Genomic DNA, 19,947 nt, shown 5'->3' with positions numbered 1-19,947 from the left:
GGAGTACCGCCGGAATTGTGTGTGCACCGCATCCCGCTGGTGGAAGGAGTTGTACCTGTACGAAAGCGACCCTACAGGATGAACAAGAACTATGCCACACGAGTTACGGAGGAAATCAACCGGATGCTGGAAGTTAGCATTATCTTCAAAGTACAGACCAGCGAATGGGTGTCGCCGATAGTCATTTCATTGAAGAAGGATACTATTCAAATCCAGATATGCGTTGATTTCAGATGCCTGAATGCAGTGACAATCAAAGATCCTTTTTCAATTCCATTCACAGATAGCATTCTGGAGGAGGTCGCGGGACATGAAATCTACTCTTTTATGGACGGGTTCTCCGAATACAATCAGATTTCTATAGCGGAGGACGATAAGTTGAAGACAACGTTTGTTGTCAAAGATGGGGTCTACACATACAACCGGATGCCATTTGGGTTGTGTAATGCGTCGGCCGCATTCCAACGGATTATACTGCATATCTTCGACAGGATGTCTGTGGGAAATTTCAAAGCCTTCTTGGATGATTGGTCAATATTTAGCACGGAGGTTGGACACCTAGCAGCACTTGGTGAATGTATGGAGAGATGTCGCAGAGCTCGCCTAACGTTGAATCCCAAGAAGTGCAAATTCATGGTTCCGCACAGAAGACTGCTCGGACACATTGTCTGTAAGGAAGGGTTAAAGACGGATCCCGACAAGGTGAGAGTCATTTTTGAAATGCAGCCATCTACTAATGTGACGGAGGTAAAGTCTTTTCTCGAGCATATAGGTTATTACAGGAGATTTATTAAAAATTTTGCTAAGGTGTCCCAACCGTTAGATAAGCTAACCTGCAAGGAAGAATCATTTAGATGGGATAAAGAGCAGGATGAAGCATTTGAAGGGCTAAAGGTACGACTGGCTACGGCACCCATACTGGCATATCCGGACTGGAATAAGGAGTTTCATGTTCATGTGGATGCCTCCAACTATGCGATCGGCGCGACCCTGGCACAGACTGGTAATCACAGACTGGATTATCCAATATACTTTGCCATCCGGTTGCTCTCAAAGGCCGATCAAAACTATAGCACGACTGAAAGAGAAGCGTTGGGAATGGTTTATGTTGTGCAAAAATTCAGTCATTATTTGCTTGCTACACCATTTGTGTTTTATGTTGATCACCAAGCCCTGTTGTACATGATTAATAAACCCGTCATCCAAGGGAGGATCAGCAGATCGCTACTACTATTGCAGGAATTCACTTTCAAAATCATTGTCCGCCCAGGAAAGAAACATGTCAGTGCCGACCACCTGTCGCGGATCAAAACAGGGGAACCAGCGGATGGTGTGAATGATGACTTCCCTAACGCACAGCTGTTTCAGATTGGGGTACTGTCGGAATGGTACAGGAGTATTGGCGAGTACCTGTCAACAGGACAGTTTCCCACGGGGATGTCACCGAATGATAGGCGCAAGTTGATAATCCGAAGTCGTACGTTTCAATTGATCAATGGGTTGCTCTACAAAATGGTGCCGGATCGTATTCTTCGGCGGTGTGTTGAAAGAGGAGATACTGCAGGTGTTAAAAGAAGCACATGAGGGTCCCGCGGGAGGACACATGGGACCCGACACCACTGCACGGAAGATATTACTCGCAGGTCTCTGGTGGCCGACGGTGTACAATGATGCGCGGGAATAGGTCGTCGGATGTGACACTTGCCAACAGGCCGGGAAGCCGCGAAAGAGAGATTTCATGCCACTTCAACCCTCTCATGCGCAGGAACTTTTTGAGAGATGGGGACTAGATTTCATTGGACCACTGAGGGTGAGCAAGACTCGATGGTGCCGGTACATCATTGTTGCAACGAAGTACCTGACCAAGTGGGTGGAGGCCCATGCGTTACCAGATAACTCGGCCATCAGCACTGCAAAATTTATCTATGAACAGATCATCACAAGGTATGGAATCCCGTTACAATTAACAAGTGATAGGGGAGGTCATTTTGTTAATCATGTTATTCGACTGCTCACCACTTAGTTCAAGATTTATCATTCACTATCAAGTCCGTACTATCCAAGAGCGAACGGACAGGCAAAGGCCACCAATAAAATTCTAGTATCCATCATCTACAAATCCTGCGCGGTGGAAGGTGCCGATTGGGAGAACTTACCCACTGCCCTATGGGCTTACCGCACGGCGTACAAGGTGACGACAAGGCACACACCATTCTAGTTAATGTTTGGATAGGAAGCAATGGTCCTGACGGAATTCATGATTCCAAGTCTCCGAATAGCATTGGTAAACAAATTGGATGAGGACGGAAGCTTACAAGAGCGGTTGAATAATTTGAATAAGCTGGAAGAGAAACAATTGTTGGCACAGTGGGCGATGGAAGTGGCACAGAACAGACGCAAACTCTGGCATGATAAGCCTCTAAAACGTAGCAGATTCCAGCCGGGACGGTTAGTATTGAAGCATGATGGCCGTAATGAAATCAAGCAAGGAAAATTCAAAGTGCGATGGGCTGGACCATATCAAATCCGAGAGATTGGCGACACTGGGGCAATCAAACTAGCGACCTTGGACGGACAGGAGATGGCTTAGTCAGTTAATGGATCTAAGTTGAAACTATATGGCGCAAGAAAGTTCTCGCCGTCATTGAATCCTCCATCATCGTCATTACAAGACTCTCTGGCGGTGACATCATCTGGAGGTACCTCTGTTATTTGATGTGTTAGAATTGAATTAAAAAATAAAATTTTAAATTTTTTTTAAAAAAATTTAAACAGTAAAAATTAAAAAATTAAAAATTAAAAAGGGCCCCGTAGATAGAAAGGCCCCGCGGGCAAGTCTGTCCGCAGGCGTAGAAGACAGAGGCCCCGCGGGCAACAGCTGTCCGCGGGCAGCCTGTCCGCAGGCTCTAAAAACATAACGTCCTCTGCCGAGGGAAGCCCTGCGGGCTCAAACACAGTTTGCTCCGAATACCTCCTAAAATCTCCTCCACGCAGGTAGTCTTCGCCGATAAAAAGGAAGGCCGCGGACTTGAAAGAAAGCATTCTCGCCAGAAGTCTCTGCCGGTAAAAGGAAAGGTCCGCGAGCATAAAACTTCTAAATCCCCCGTCTGAAGCACGTTGTCGTTCCATTCCTCCGCCTTGGAGCTGCCCGCCACACCCTTAATGGCCGCCACGAGGATCGAACTCTTGTTCCATGCCAATTTCCTACTGCCATTCGCTGCCAGGATAGTGCAGGAGAACATCTGATTGCACAGGATTTTGAGACGGATCGGTTGGGATGAGAAGGCACTGAAAACATCTAAACAAAGCATCGGAGGCATCGGAACGCAAGAAGCTAAACGCAAGTCTCAAAGAGGAGTTTTCTTGAAGAGACCAAGTTCCACCAGCACTGCAGCAGGTCGACTATTTTCCTTCCTTTCTGTGGGCTTTGAAGGACATTCTCGCCTAGCTCCACAGTCTATTCTCTACGATTGCTTGCAAGTTCAGGGGGTTGTGTTGCCTTTGTTGCAGAGCTAGTGTGTAATGTGGGGTTCCTACGGCTTTACCTTCATCTTCAGGAACGCCTCCTATTTCCCTCGGATTGAAGCTCTTTCGCGGCTAGTTTTTTCTCTTCCACGGATGGTATTGTGCGGAGTGTTTTTTAATTCTTCCGCGGATGGTTAATTAGCTAGCACTTCATTTGTTCGGCCTGCATGCAATAGGAAGAACCATATACTATATAAGGAGAAATAAACCATTTTTGTATGGAGTCAGCGGGCAAGCGGAATCCGTGGAAGAGTCAATTGGCAGCTAATATGGAGAAGAATTCAAGAGTTTTGGCATCGGGGATTCGAGTTGCCGGCCCCTCCAGTTCTAGTAGCAAGAAACAGAAGACCAAGGAGGAACTCACTTATCTCACTGTCCAGTTTGAGAGTCTTAGTGGAAGCGAATGCCAAAAGTGGTGGCAGGAGACCCCTGAGGCAGACCAAATTAAACACATTTTGACGCGAGCACAAGTACATTGGGCTATTCAGCTTCCCATCTTTTTCATCCGGTTGTTTGAATCAGTATTGCGCACTATGATAAAGACATATAGCGCCCGGACCAAAACGAGTACATTCTTGTACAAGCAGCATCAGATGGCAATGTCTTTTAAACTTAGCGATTTCACTAGGGTTTTCGGCATCCCTGGTCCCGATGGGAGGAAAGTGGAAATCAAGAATCATAAATTGTCACGAGAACGGAAGGAGCATTGGATAGATATAGTGTGCAGGGCCCTTACACCCGTGGAGAAGGAGACAGCGGTTCAGGGGACCAAGTGTAGAGGGCTTTGCAGGGACTTTATTCGGGAGGGTCATTGGCATTGTATCATAGACGTCATCAAGAGCAGGTTGACAGGCGCCACTCGAGCCTCAGATATCGCATTGCCGCAGATTGTGTTTATGAATGGTATCATGCAGGGAGTGGTATATGATTGGGCCTCAGTGCTTGCCGATAGGATGGAGAAATTCATGACGCTTCAGCACCGAACATTTTTTATGCCGCACCATGCCATCGGGCTGATTCTAGAGGCTGCAGCTAGCCAGATTCCAATGGATGGCTTTGAGCCTCCTCCAAGGGGCAAGTTGGCAGACGGGGAACCTCCCATATTCTACTAGCGACACTTAGACACAGGAGGATCAGCAGCAGGTCACAAGAAAGTACTCTGTGGATTGGCTGCTTCCGGAGAGACAGATAGCGGACGGGAGGGCACTTCAATGAGTGACGGGGTTGAATCCATGGAAGAAGAGGTGAACACATCAGCGGAAGTTGATGGTGAGGCAGCGAGTAGTGGGCCCACATTCTTTACCCCTCCTCAGCTGTCAACTTTGGCCCACTTGACTACCTTTTCGACAGTCATTCCGGCGTTTGGTCAGCACCATGGCCCAGTCCTTATGACTCCTCCAGCAGAGGCAGATGTCCCACAGACAATGACGGAGGTGGTCCCACAGGCAATGACAGATGTCCCACGGACAGTCGCCGAGCTATTGCCGACGGTTGTAGCAGAGGTGATTCCAGTTGTACCAGCAGATGTCACCGTCGCAGTCCCACCGAGAGAACAGTTGCCACCGCCAAAGTCTGAGCCGCAGGTTCAGTTGGAGGTCATTGATTGTGATGCAGTGGTCACCGTTTCATCATCTTTTTTAGCAGAGGCCGAGTCAGCACAGCCAGTACTGGAGGAGAACATGGAGCTTGCGCAATCCGATCAACCGAAGGTGATGGATAGAGCTAGTGAGTTTTTGAGGCAGCAGTTCCGACTCACTCCTGCCAAGCGAGGTCTGTCCATTCAGTCTCCTAGGCGTTCAGGAACATCACCAGCAGTACCAGAGCCTCAGCTTCAAGAGGAGGGAATGCCACATGTCGTGGTTGCGCCAACAGCAGAGAAGGCGGCACCGGATGTGGGCATGGTTTCCGCTGATGAGGAGGAGAACAGTGATGCGAAATGGTCATTGGAGGCCTTTGCCAAGGAGGACTATGGGTCGGATGAGAACAGGTGTTGGGATTACCTCAGGACTATGAAGTCTGCATTGAAGAAGGGACACGATGTGGCAATTCAGGCCCTGACTCGGCGGAGGGAGTGGCACTTGATCAGAGCATATATCCGTGGGATTTGTCCTCGGTGATTTCAGACTTGCTTTGTAGACAGGGGCTGGCCGGGGACGGAGACAGCTGAGATGTTGGCAGATTGGGCCACTGAGCCGGAGTTGGGACCCAGTGACACCTCTATGATGAAGTTGGCACATGAGATTGTGGGATTATACAAAGATGTTTACTATGGTCGTCAGCATGCGGAGGCGGACAGGGTTGCAGCAAATAGACCATTGGCAGCTGAGACTGAGGCTAAACAGAAGCTAGCCGCCGACTTGGCCGACCAGCAGGCAGCATGGGCCGTAGAGTGGGCAGCACTACTGGCAGATTTGGCAGCAGCAGTGCAAGACAGGGACGTGGCTAAGCAAGGTACGGAGGCAGCGGTTCGAAATAAGGATGCGGTTGAGCACGAGATGCAATTAGCTAGGAGGCAGGCCATGGATGCGGCGCTTCTTCTAAAGGAGGCCGTCGAAGTTAATTCTCAGATTCAGACAGATCTCCACATCAGGACAGAGCAGGTGTACGAGTTACGTCGCCAGCAGCACACTTCTGGGACGCCCCCTTCTCTCTAGTATTTCTTCTGTGGTCTGTAAGTTGTCTCCTAATTTTGTTAGTCGTTAGGAGACAACTGTTTTTTTGGGGGGGACGGTGTTAGCCGACTGGATGGTTCCGACGGTGTTTTCTATTTTGTAGCCGACAGGTAAATAGTTTGTAGCGTATGTAATATTGTGACCGATGGACTCCTTCGGGAAGGTTCGGCGGTAGTATTTATAGCCCATCTGGGATCATTGTAAATCATCATTCATTTGCTATTGCGAATAATATTCTGCTATTATATTCCATTGTCTGTATGCGTTCATTTACTTTACCTGTAAACAATACTAATTCCAATTGCACATGGCAAGACGTCTCAAATGTAGAGGCCCGATAATGTTCTAGGAAAATGTGTGAATCCGCTTGGAAATCAAGTCAAATACTATTCCAAGGTTGGAAAAGTTCGAACTTTAAAAGTGGATGTTGCGAGGGAAGAATTTATATTTCCAATCTGTGCACCTGCTTATATCGTAGTTTCAAACATTTGAAGATGGTTTAATTCCTTAAGTAAAACCAAAGTATATTAATTCTGGCTCACGATACATAACAAATGATCTGTTATTTGTTATGAAAGGTCACGGTGTTATAAGGAGAGTTTGGCACCTTTTCTTTGGCTATAAATATATATGTAAAAAACCAAAGAGGAGACAATTCATATTTTTATTCTAAAAAGATTTCATATACAAGCTCTATGATGTATTATATTTTCCAATTGGCGAAGAAATGAATTTTTGAACTAAGCTTGTGGATTTTAATTAGTGAGCAAAATTATTTGTGGTTTCGGAATTGAAGCGCAGTAGATAGATCATCTGTAAGGAGTGTTTTTATTGCGATTTCATTTCCGACAGTTATTTATTTTAAATTTTGGAGTTCTAATTTATTATTAAGTTGTGTCTTTTATAAATGTTTTTTATTTATTTTCTATAAATATTTTAATATTCGGATAAGTGAGCTGGGTCCTTATTGCATTTTAAATTTGATAAACATAAATATTGTGAAATATTTAATTGTTTCCGTTTTTATGTCTAGTTTTTCTCCACAGGAGTTAAAATGCATTCTAGACTAGTTTGAAATTGCAATCATATAATTGATCCGTCGCATCTGAATTATTAAAATTATTTATAGTTTAAATATACTAGACTTTATAAAGTTGTGTGTTTCAACTTATAATATTGACTCTGATTGCCCATTCAATTAAGCATTGGCCTTTTACTCTTGATTCATAATATATATGTTGTCAATTGTTTCATTTCCTTCCATTGAGAAATTAATATATTCATTTGTTGTGTTCATTCTTTATTTAAACACTATCAAATTTATTTATTTATTCATAATTCACAAATTTGAAGTTTTCTATAATTCTTGCCGTTAGGAAAACTCATTCCTTTCGTGTTCTAATCAATTTGCTATAAGCGTCTTGGATCTAAGTGTTGTCGTCCAGGATCAAGTACACCTTCCTCGGTTTTGCAAAGCCGGAAGCGCAAGGGATTTGGATCACATCAATCAATCTTGTCAAGTTGGCCTTAACTGGTTGAATATCCCTGCTTCGAGTAGGCAAGGCTCATAGGATTCCAATCTACGGTTTCAGGAAACAACGGTTCCCTCCTACTTTAAATTGAAATGGGATGAGTCTTTGTTCATTACTTGAAACGAGAAGGTTCTTGGTCTCCCCTTCTTGGGTATAAATTGGTGTCTCATCTCCTCTTCACTTGCACGAAGAGGTGTCTGATCTCCTCTTTACTTGGGATAAATAGGTATCTTATCTCCTAGTTACTTAGCCAAGAATAACTCAAAATCTCTCATTAATTTCTGACTTCAAACTTCGCTATTTTTTTGCAAATTTTCCAAGTTCTACCAAAGAAGACCCTCTAAATTTCAGATTGTTGCCAACGCTAATCCAATCACCTAAACCTATCAGCAAGAAAGAGGGGGCGAGGGGCATTTGCAATGGGGCGATGGTGTGTAAACCACAAAAAAAGGCAGACCTACTAAGAGTACCTACAATTGTGCTGCATTTTATGATCTTATCCTAGCATAGTCAATCTTGAAGCTTAGAAATTGCATTTACCTTCAAGATTCCATTTGCATGCCCACCAAATCTTAATTCTGGTTTAGGATACTATATTAATGTATTACAAAAGAAAATGAAGTTCAAGAGCAAAAGGAACTCTAAAATCATTGAGAACTAGAATGTCAGGTGTCATTTTTTGTGACAATCGTATCGTAGCAATTTTTGCAGTTCGAAAATGTGCTTTCAAGCAAACCAATCTATAATATTTCAAGTCAAGCACTTAAAAATAGTAACCAGTTTCTCCCATTAGCCAAAAACATTCACTATTTCTTATTTCCTCTTCTATGCATGTCCTAAGATATCCCATACCATTTTGAACATTCTCTTGCATCCATGAATTTCCTATTGTTCTAAATCTTGTTCTTCTTGCCATGATTTTAAACCAGTCTATTTTTTAATCGAGTCCATTCTTTAGCGAGTTTTTAATATCAAACTCATTTTATACAAGGGTTGTTTCCATCATCACTCAATCAAGTGACAAATGTCAAAACTAATCACCTTCTTGGTAACATTTTAGATTACTCAAGCTATCAAGTACACACAACCAAAACTATACACCAAACTCACAACACTCACTTGAAACCAAAACATAGCAAGGAACACAAAAAGTCAACTAATAAAAGTAGACTAATATAAAAGAGAACATTTTTGGGAAATACAAGATTGTTCCATCTCAAGATGTTCCTGCATCAAATTCCCCACTAACATTTAGGCCAAACATTTTTTTATTGCAAGAAAATCTGCCAATAATAGTTTGCTCCTAAGACTTACATTACGAGTGACTATTGTTACTAAACCCTTTAGTAGAAATGATGGAATAGTAGATAACATGGTTGAGCATCTCACAAATATACCCTATGGGCACACGTCAATAGTATCAAAAGGGTGATCAACACCTCTATCACTATTCAAACACTAAAAGGAAAAATTGATAAGCTTGATAGCTCTTGGGCTACTACATTTGATCTTTAAAACCAATGGTAGCTATTACAATTTTCATAATAAGTAGGATAGAAAATAAAAAGATTCTCAAATTCCACAACCTTCAAAGAACAAAGGCAACAAACCCTATCATACTGTGCACTACAATGGTTGATCTCAACTTGTAGAATTGGTGAGCCCATACTCTTAATTTGTCAAGGAATAAACTCAAACCATGAGATCTATGATATTGAACTATTTTGGCCAAGCCACAATCTCATTTGCAACATGTATTAAAAGCTTAACCTAAAAATCCAAGCTGGACATCAAAGCATGCAAAGAGCAACTTGCTACCTATTAACTTCTCTCTAGAAAGTGTTAATGTTAGTGTAGTTTCAGTCTATATAAAACTCGCTACATATATACATATATGTGATATTTATATATATACAAATATATTTATGTATATACAGATCTATGTATGTGTGATAAATAACAAACTATTATGTTAAATACTAATGAATAGACATGTCCTGTGAAGAGACATGTCTATCCATATTTCATCTAATACAAGAGAGATGGCTTCCATTTGGAAAGTACATACCTTTACAGGAAGTGCAATTACATCTCCAAGCGATCCTAAAAAATAACATGGTATCACAGAAGGTTCACCTCTAGGGCAATAAAGATTTTAGAAATATTTTCTATTTTCTTAGAAAGCTATTACAAAAAATTATTGGCATGACTTTTTAGCAGGCCAAGATATATCTTTGAAATAAAAATGTTGAAAGAACCAATTGAGAAATATCATCGATTATGTTGTATAAGAAAGGGATAAAAAAAAAATTTAGTCCAACATGGAGAGGTAGAGATGGACAAGGATTAACAATGAACGAAATTTTGCAAGGCATATTGATCGAAGACGATCCAACATTACTAGATTGGATGGCGACTACAAAACCCACTAAGATTGGGTCGCCTACCCTTGATTTAAAAACCACACAAGATCATTTTCGCAAATCAGCTTGCGTATAAAATTGCGCAAAGCAAAACTCCATAAATATGCACTAACTACAGTTAAAATTTGCATTAGAGTCTATAGCGGAAGAGTTTTGTTGGGTCACTCTCAAAAAACCTCGAACAAGCAACAAAAGAATCCAATCATTTAAAAACCATTGAAGGATTTCCGGTGAAAGATTTTTGTGAGGAATCCAAGAAGGTGGCTTTGTTAAGATATATATATATATATATATATATATATAAACTGCACTTCCCATGCTTGTACACCTACACATTTCGATACAATATTCTCTAGCATATGCTTGAGTCGACCACACAAACACACTTTGGGAGAGAACTAGAGAGATGATGTTGATTCTATATATTGTTTAAATAGGTATTTTAGTAACCTGAAAATTCTTGACATTTAGGATTGCTGCAAACACCTATCATAGTGATAGATGACTATGATAGGAAGATAATTAACAGAAAAGTCAAGAAAGATTAAATTGCTGATTGAGGGTTAATATATCGAATGATATACATACATATATCCAAGTAATAATGTAATATTTCCTCTATTCAGCAACGTATATTATGCTGCAATATGTGTATATGCAGAGAAATTATATTATTATACAACAATTTCATTGAAGAAATCAGTATTACTAAAGTGCAATGGCGTCCTTGTTTTGAGTATAATCGTTTGATGAAGTTTGAGGCTGGAAGTTGTCAAGTGGGTCAATACCTTCTAGAAAAAGATATAAATAAGAGCGACTTTATCGTGGAAAACTTCATTTAGCAAAGGAAGTAAAATCTATTTCATACAAACATTAGATTGGAAATGATTGTATGTGATGGAAATAAGAAGAACCAATTTGTCAACCTAAACAGCCCGGTGAAGAGTTTATTTGCACTTGCTTCGTGCCATAGTGTCTCATCATTCAAGAAGTCGCTATTGCCACTTTAATCTTGATTTTGTGTGGAAATACCGAGGAAGAAACCTGGCCTAAGCTGAGCTGTGTGGCATGGCATAGGTCTGGAAGAAGTGCAGCACATGAGGTATTGTCCACACAAGAAAGTGAGGTACGGGATCCCTTATCCTATTATATAATAGGTTCGAATATGTCCTATACGCTAAAATTCACTAGAATGTTAAATATGTATATTGAGATGAATTTATGTATAGGCATATGTAATTATAATATATCTATGGATATATAACTACATGGAGTGTTGAAATAGAATTGATTCATCATGAATTAAGGATAGAATCAAACTTGTAATGTTCTTAAAACTAAATTATTATTAATGTGATTTTTATTACTATAATAATTATTTACCTTGATCTTTTCCAAGAATATTATCGCAGGAAAAGGGAGATTGATTTGAGAATCAAACGGAATTGAAAAACTCTTCAAAGGTAACAATGGATGAGCAATTATGAAGATTGATATTCAAAGGGAGTCTGAAAGTCCATGTGTGTGACAACATGGTTTTAATGGGCCTGTGTAATGTCCCCTTTTTGGGACATTAGAAATATTGAAATCTTATTATATATAATGTTAAAATTGAGTATGAGAGCGTAGACTCAAATTATTAAAAGGTCAAATTAACGTTATAAAAAGGGCAAAAGGTCAAGGAGGAATAAGACGAAATGCCAGAGGGAAGTTGAACAGTCACAAGGGAATAGGACAAAAGCTAGAAGGGAGTCGAAGAGTCTTAGTTTGTATATTAAAAAGGAAAAGAGGCTCATTGCTACGGATGCTTGATTAATTATTCAGATTTCATTCTCTAGTGAGACTAATCAGGAAAGCTTTAGCTTTCAGCTAGTATGAGGATGTAGCCCCTCGTGCGGGCAGACAGTGGACGCAAACCCATTGTCTTCGAAGGTGTCACATCAGGTGCCTCGCATGTGCTTACAAGTTCTTTAATTCTAGTTTCCAATCTGACTAAAAAACTGATTTTAGGATTGGATTCTGAATGTTGGTTATTGTATTGCTATTGTATAATCCAATAACGTTTTTTTTTTTAAGAGTTTGATGGTTTCATTCTGTTGATTTGTAACGCCTTTCCACATGCTTGACTACTGAATCTTATTTTGAGAAAGTACGGGTTTATATAAATTGGTAACTCTTCTATTTTCTATAGTGTTTCGAGATACATGAACCTATGTTAAGTTTTGAATATATTGTTGGAAAGGAAATTTAGTAAATACCCGGTTTGGGATATTTCAGCCTACCCCTGTGTACATCATGAGGAAGTGACAACTTCCAAATGATAATCACTTATATTTGCATAAGTTAGTGAAAGGTGACGATCTTAAAATAACTTAATTTTCTTTATGATGGATATCTTACGATGTCAATGCAAATCATGATAGATTATACTTTGCATGGTGGATATTCAAAGTAAGCATTATGATAATGCATGTGCACATACCTTATGAACATTTTGACTACATTGTGAATGTTATACAAATTAATGTTCAAGAGGTCATTACAATGATTACTTGGTGAATATCATATGAGATGACATTCAAGAGGCCATTACTCACAATACCTGGTGAATATTTTGTAATTCGAAATTCAAGAGGCCATCGCTCAAAGAGTACATGGTGAATGTCATATGAGATGACATTCAGAAGGCCATTACTCCTAAAATATCATTACTCAAAGTATTTGGTGAATATCATTCGTTGATATTCTTGAGGCCAATACTCATGATATCAAATGTGATATCAAAATATTGAATATCTTCTAATCAAAGACATTTTTATATTACATTGAGGTAATATGTGGTCATGTGTTTATCCTTCCGAACTAAGAGTGTTAATGTTAGTGTAGTTTTAGTCAGATTAAACTCACTATATATATATATATATATATATATATATATACACACATGAGATATATATTTAATTAGATATATTGCATATATTATATTATATATTATATGTGTGATATTTATAAATATACAAATATGTGTGTTAAATAACAAACTACACTATTAAATTCTAATGAATAGACAAGTCTCATCAAGAGACATGTCTATCCATATTTTATCTAATATAAGAGAGATGGCTGTCATTTGGAAAGTGCATACCTTTACAAGCAATGCAATTACATCTGCAAGCGATCCTCAAAAATAACAAAAAGAAGATAACGAAGGGCACTTTGTCCAAAGAGATGTCAAAAGACTAAAAGAGCAAGTTGACATTCAATAGGTCCCAAAGTGCCTTTAATAAATCAATTTGTAAATGGATCCCATTTAACATGAAGGAAGGTTCAAGTTTAGTGGTTGCTTGGAATGGATGGAAATGATTTTGGCCTCACAAATATGATTATATTTTATCAATCAACAATATACTGTGATGGCACAAAACAATGAACAGATTTATATGTTGAAGTCTCTCTTAAAATGCAAAAATGCAGCAATTACTGCTTCCTAAGATATAAGAAAAATTTAACATTAAATGGTGGACTCGTTTATTTCAAGAGGCATGCATGAAGATGTATACGAAATCATAAAAATTGTAACTGAGATCACATAACTTAAGTTGATCATGTGATCATTGAGTGATTAAAAACTCATTCCCTATTGAGAAGTGGTGACTTTGTTCTTGCTGAACATTTTAAAAGATGAAAAAAGCAAATTGCTGATTTCACTTGCAGTTCAAATTCCTAAGTGTCCTAAAGCTCACAAAGGACCATCCAACGTCTACTTAAAGACGAGAGGAGGTGAGATTGTACAAGAAAGATATGGTTGATTGTTGTATGACAAACAAGACAAAGGATTTCCAAACAAAATGTGAAGAACAAACATGCCAATTAGGCCAACTGTTGCTATTCTTTATTAGCATACTTGTTAATTGAGTAACAATTCTTTAGTATACAAGCAATTGCAGTTGCACATTGATTTTCCATGATGTCCCCATTTTCAGTCATTCCAAGATCATAATTAGCTCTAGCTTTTATAGAGCATCAACTTTTTAAAATGTTATTCAATTATTGGCATTGTGTTCTGGGGATCAAGGTGAGTTCACGAATGCTTTCCACAAGTAGTTTCACCATTTTGAGTGCATTCCAAATTTGTTGAAGGAATATTCTATTTATGGAGAGTGTCAATCAATTATAGGGTAGATTTCCAATGGTGCATTTTGAATTCACATAGGGACAAAATTTGTATTTTCCATAACTTGGTTGGATGTGGAAAACAGTTAAATAATTAAAGAATTGAATGTTAATATGACAAAAAAAGCAAAGTTTAAAAAAATTTATTTTAATTGTTTAATAATGTTCATGTCGTGTAGTTTCCAATCCTCCGTCTTACATCTACATCTCATTCCTCTTCTTCCTCCAAGAATTAACTATCATTTGACAAAACCAAGTAGTGCACTTGTATCAATACTGGCATTTGAGATATTCAATTAGTATAGTACAATGAATACTTTATTTTGGAATCCCATGTAGCAAATTAGTTGTGAATGATTTGGTTTGATATTTTCCATTAAAATCAAAAGAAATTATGAATCACATGCCAAACATGGATATCAAGCCTAACATCAATATTCTTTGCCTATCTATACAACAAGTAGTAAGTCTAAAGATACTCTCAACAATAAGAGGCAGAAGGAAAATATATTAACCAAGCCCAATGGCTATCACTAAATATCTAGTTAGGGCCCCAAACTTCTGAATCGTAAAGCATTGTGCACTTAATGAATGTGTCAAAGGTTACAAAACTCAGAAGGGGCATCGAGTTATTTTCCAAATCTAGAGAGAGAAAGAGAGGTTCACCACCTCATCTACAAAGAGCAATATAGGTATCAAAACATGATTAAGTAACAAATAATCATCATGATCAATATGTACATAACAAAGAGGAATAAGTCATGAGCACAAAGTAGGCAAATCAGGATAAAAAAAACTTTTCTCAATTTAAATTGTATCAATCACAATACCATCATTTACTTAATTTAAACTCATGCACATGAAAAAAAAATTAGTGTTCTTATAGGGGCACATCTCCTCAAAAAGCTTTTATCCCTTGTAGAAGGCAATTACAAGACTTGGGAGCTTGAGGGAAGCATCTACCTACACAACCATTACATTTTCCACCTCTAGTGGGGATGCTGCTAAGTCACTTGCCATATGGCACATTCCATTACAACCTGATTGCAAACTTTAACTACAGAAGATTAGTTTTCCTTCCATGGCCTGCACTTGCAAAGACACTATACTGCAGATTTTGCCTTTTGATTTTCTATTCACCTCAATTTGTGTATCGGTGCTGCCCCCTCACCACTGCTCTACAATTGTCCCCCTTCTATCCCCAAATTAGGCCCTTGGTTGCACTTGCCCCCAAACATGTCCCCACATCCTCCTATCAGGAAACTCTATGGAATTATGATGATAACACAATATTTACATGGAAACCCTTATGCAAGAAAACCACTGAAAATTATTTGCTTATATAATAATATCTTACAAATTCTGTAGGCTCAACCTACGAGAGGTACCAACCCCTCATTCAATTTGCAAGAAAATTACTACTCGAGGGATCAAGCACTCATTCAATTTGTGAGTGCTAACTTACTAGAGGCACCAATTCCTCATTCACTTAGAGGCACTAAACCCTCATACGAATTTCCACCATATTAACGTTGCTTCTACAGCAGATGATAGATAACCTTTTTCTTCACAAACTGCTGTAATTTCTTTCAGAAACCTGCTATGATCTCTTCTCTAAAATCTGCTATGAATTCCTAATACTCCTCTCATCAACTCTGCAATCTAGCTTCACATTAATAGCCTTGGTGCACGTGCTTCGCTATCTTTGATGCGTGCACTGCTCTTCTTACTATTCCACAATACCTTATTCCCTTTTTATATTCCCATCTCCAAATGAAGTGTGATGCATCTCTTAACTGCTGTATCCCAATAGTTGTATCCCAAACTGGTGATACCTCTCCAATAAACAAATTACCTTTTATTAGTAAATGCACCCTTTTTGGTTTTCTTTTAATTGTCTTTGAAAATAGTTTTCACTTCATAAAGCAAGCCATGCTTTTTCAGGCACCACTTGATAGCAAATTGCATCTTTTTGTATTAATCTTTTAATTGAACAACCAAATAGCACCAATCTATTGATTGTATCTTTGCACTATGAATCACTCTTATGCTAAATCATCAAAATATTAAACATATCTTAAGTAGATATTAAACATATCTTTGCACTATGTATCCCAATAGTTGTATCCCAAACTGGTGATACCTCTCCAATAAACAAATTACCTTTTATTAGTAAATGCACCCTTTTTGGTTTTCTTTTAATTGTCTTTGAAAATAGTTTTCACTTCATAAAGCAAACCATGCTTTTTCAGGCACCACTTGATAGCAAATTGCATCTTTTTGTATTAATCTTTTAATTGAACAACCAAATAGCACCAATCTATTGATTGTATCTTTGCACTATGAATCACTCTTATGCTAAATCATCAAAATATTAAACATATCTTAAGTGTAACATGGGGACGCACCCGAGACAGGGGGGCGCCGTCTCGGCATCTTGGGCGGCGCCACTCAGAGTGCCACCTCTAGAGGAGACAGCAAGACGTCCCCGATCCCTTGTGGGTGCAAGGAGGCGCCTAAACGTCTCCCACGGCAACAAGATGGACATCTCCAGGGGATGATCATTGATTATTCATTTGGCATTTTGATTTTGACCCTTGGAGACTTGTAGTTTTTGTTTGCATCATATACTTATTTTGATATCATGATTCATGGTACATGATACTTATTGTAATCATCTTTATGTCATGACTCATATGATCATTGATTACATAGTAGATGCTCATACTATTGATCTGGTATATATTATAAATTTATAATTATATAATTTGACACTCTTTCATTTGTTGATGTTCAATGTTCATTGTTTGAACATGAATCATGATGTTCTAATTCAAAACTTCAATGCAACGTTCAATGTTTATGTTTTTTACATCTTTATATCTTATATTGTAGTACATCTTTTCATAACTAGCATTTTAAGTACCATATGTATAGTATATACACCCCTGTTCCCCCCGCCACCCACCTATCCACCGCCAGCATCGTCCCCAAATCAAGGCCCCTCTGTGCCCCCATCTCGGAAACTTGTCCCCCTATCCCACCCTCCCACTGTCCCCCTGTCCGGCAGATCAAGTAACTCTGCATATCTTTTCCTTAACAATTTGACCAGCATATGAATTATGCCATCACTAACAACCTTTGCAAATAAGAAAATATCACTTTAATGAATATATTAATTCTATCTTGATAACATTGTTATTATTACACCAGTCAGCCATATTGCTGTTAGGATATGATTATCTGGTCAGCCAGAGTATTATGGTCAGTTGTTAACAGAATCAGCTAGCATAATGTCATTAATCATCACCTTGCTTTTGATATTCATCACTTCTCTAACAGAATTGCTTCGCATATTAATAAATTGGTCAGCATGCTACCATTTTCTATTTCATAAAATGTCAAGTGACTATTACACGTGATATCGTAACATAGATATTTCCTTCAGCGATTATTTGTGCATTCATTAGTTACTTCTTCAATTTATTCTGTTGTATGTTGGATATCGATAAGTCACTTCCCTAATAACATGTAATTGCTTGCATAGTTTGTCTTCGGTTTCCAGTCCTGTCTTAAACTTGAGCCTAACCCATATTTGTAATGTGTTGCTTGCTTGCTACATTAGACTTCTTTAATAAGGAATCACTGCTCCTCTCTTGGTCATCGGTTTTCTCTAAAACTTAAGTGGTTGATATCAACTTGATCAATACATCTTTGACCTTCTTTATTGCCACTTTCATACAATATCAATTTGTCCTGCTTTCTAACATAATAGATATATGCTGAGATATTCTTGCCAACCACTCAGTTCTATTACCTGACTTCTCTTCTAGTTAAATGTTTCAATGAATGCCTGATGGTTGTTTACCTTGAGTTTTGATACATATAGGTGAGCTTGTACAGGCAAAAATCTTGGAGAACACTTTTGAAATCAATGTAAACATGTCCAAAACAAGATACAAGGCAAACCAGCTTGACTCCAACAGTACTCTTAACTGTCTAAGAAACCATTAGGAGTCTAGAATTGTCTAGAAATTCTCTGATTCAGCCTCATATTGACAAAATCAATGACTCCGAAATGTTGATGTCTCAACTTTGATAGCAATAAATACCCAGGGATTTTATCAAAGGTCTTCCTAAAGTCCAAAAAAATCAACAACAGAATTTAAAAGGCATCAGCATGCCTCCACAATATTTTTGAGTGTGCGAATGTGGCCAATAGTGCAGAAACCTGTTTTGAATCCAGTTTAACTCTATGATCTCAAACTTTTCCTACAATCCAAAATAAGTAACATGTGTAGTACCTTGGAATAGGATTTCACAAATGTATGTTGAGTCATGGTATCCCTATGGTTATTTGTGGTGAAATTATCCCCAAAAATGTGAATGGGCTGAAAATTATGTTGTGACCAAGGAACGGGAACCCAAAGAAAACAACCTTATTGAATACCTATAAGGTAAAATAGACAAAACAGTCCACGCCATACTTCAGAAGACTTGGAATCCCTCTTACTCGGCAGCTTTGCTAGTGTAAATCTTCAAAAGAGATCTCCAAACACAAAACCCACGATAGATGCATTCCTAAAGAAGAGGGTACACAAGAAAAGGGAAGTCGTTGAAGACAATTACATAGAGCCTCTAAGATGATAAATAAACTCCCATAAATCTAGCTCATGCCACCTAGCTTTCGAAATATACTTAGACACTCACCTATCTAATGCTGATCTTGACTCCCGCCAGCCACATGGTTATTCATCTATTTAGTTATCCTAACAAAGGAAATGAGAATAATACTTAAAGGTGGCTTTACACATGGGATGATCATGGGCTAGTACAAAACAGATTCTCTAATACATGGCTTCACACTTATCAACAATCAAACAATTCATATGGAAAAAGCCGCGAAGACTGGGTGTAATCAAATGATGAGTGGTAGTCACATGCTTTGCTTTTGAGATAGAATCCCATTAGTTTCTTACTTCAATGCTACAGTTGTTATAACACAATTCAACCAACTGTTAACTAATTGTTGGACTTAAAAAATCATAAACTTCTTTAGTTTAAAAGCTACAGTATTCAAATCTATGTACCTTTAAGGCACAAAACAAACAAAATTCAGCTCTTTGGAAAGATGAAAGAAGCAATATCCAAATCTATGTACCTAATGGCACAAAGCAAAAATTAACTCACCTCTTGTGAGAGACGAACCTTCTTTCGTCTTGGCTGAAGTTGTTTGGATAATATACTTGAAGATCTTTTGGGTCTAGAGAAATTGGGTAGTTCTTCAGATAAGGAGGTAAACCTAGAAAGAAATAAGGGCAAAATATTATTACAAAAGAATGAGAATTCAATTATCAAGATCACTTCAAAAGAATTTAAATATTGATATATTACACAATAAAACTGTACTAAAATAAAATTGAAAGAAATAACAAGTTATACACAACAAATATCGGTATGTGACAATATATGTTTCAATTTTTAAAATAGGCAAGCAAATAAGTATTGAACATGTGATTCTAAGTTTTAAGGATTAGAATATCATAGAATCTATCAGCTTTTGCAAATGAATGGCAAATATAAAAGAAATGATATATTAACAAATTCAATAAATAATATCTT

At 38.4% G+C, this 19,947-nt stretch overlaps 1 protein-coding gene across 2 annotated transcripts in view; it reads right to left on the bottom strand.

Moving 5' to 3' along the window:
- LOC149538989 (ATP binding microtubule motor family protein) overlaps positions 1-19,947 on the bottom strand; it is a 172,559-nt gene that overhangs the window by 66,535 nt on the left and 86,077 nt on the right. For both annotated transcript variants that reach the window (XM_089800375.1, XM_089800376.1), the window contains exon 10: positions 19,516-19,627. In XM_089800375.1, the coding sequence (XP_089656501.1) occupies positions 19,516-19,627 (112 nt within the window). The remainder of the gene's footprint in view (positions 1-19,515; positions 19,628-19,947) is intronic.

Source organism: Cupressus sempervirens, chromosome 9 (genome assembly GCF_028749045.1).
Source record: "Cupressus sempervirens isolate cs-2001-9-10 chromosome 9, ASM2874904v1, whole genome shotgun sequence".
NCBI lineage: Eukaryota > Viridiplantae > Streptophyta > Pinopsida > Cupressales > Cupressaceae > Cupressus > Cupressus sempervirens.
The sequence above is the reverse complement of the archived record's forward strand: the minus strand, read 5'-3'. Positions and strand labels throughout refer to the sequence as shown.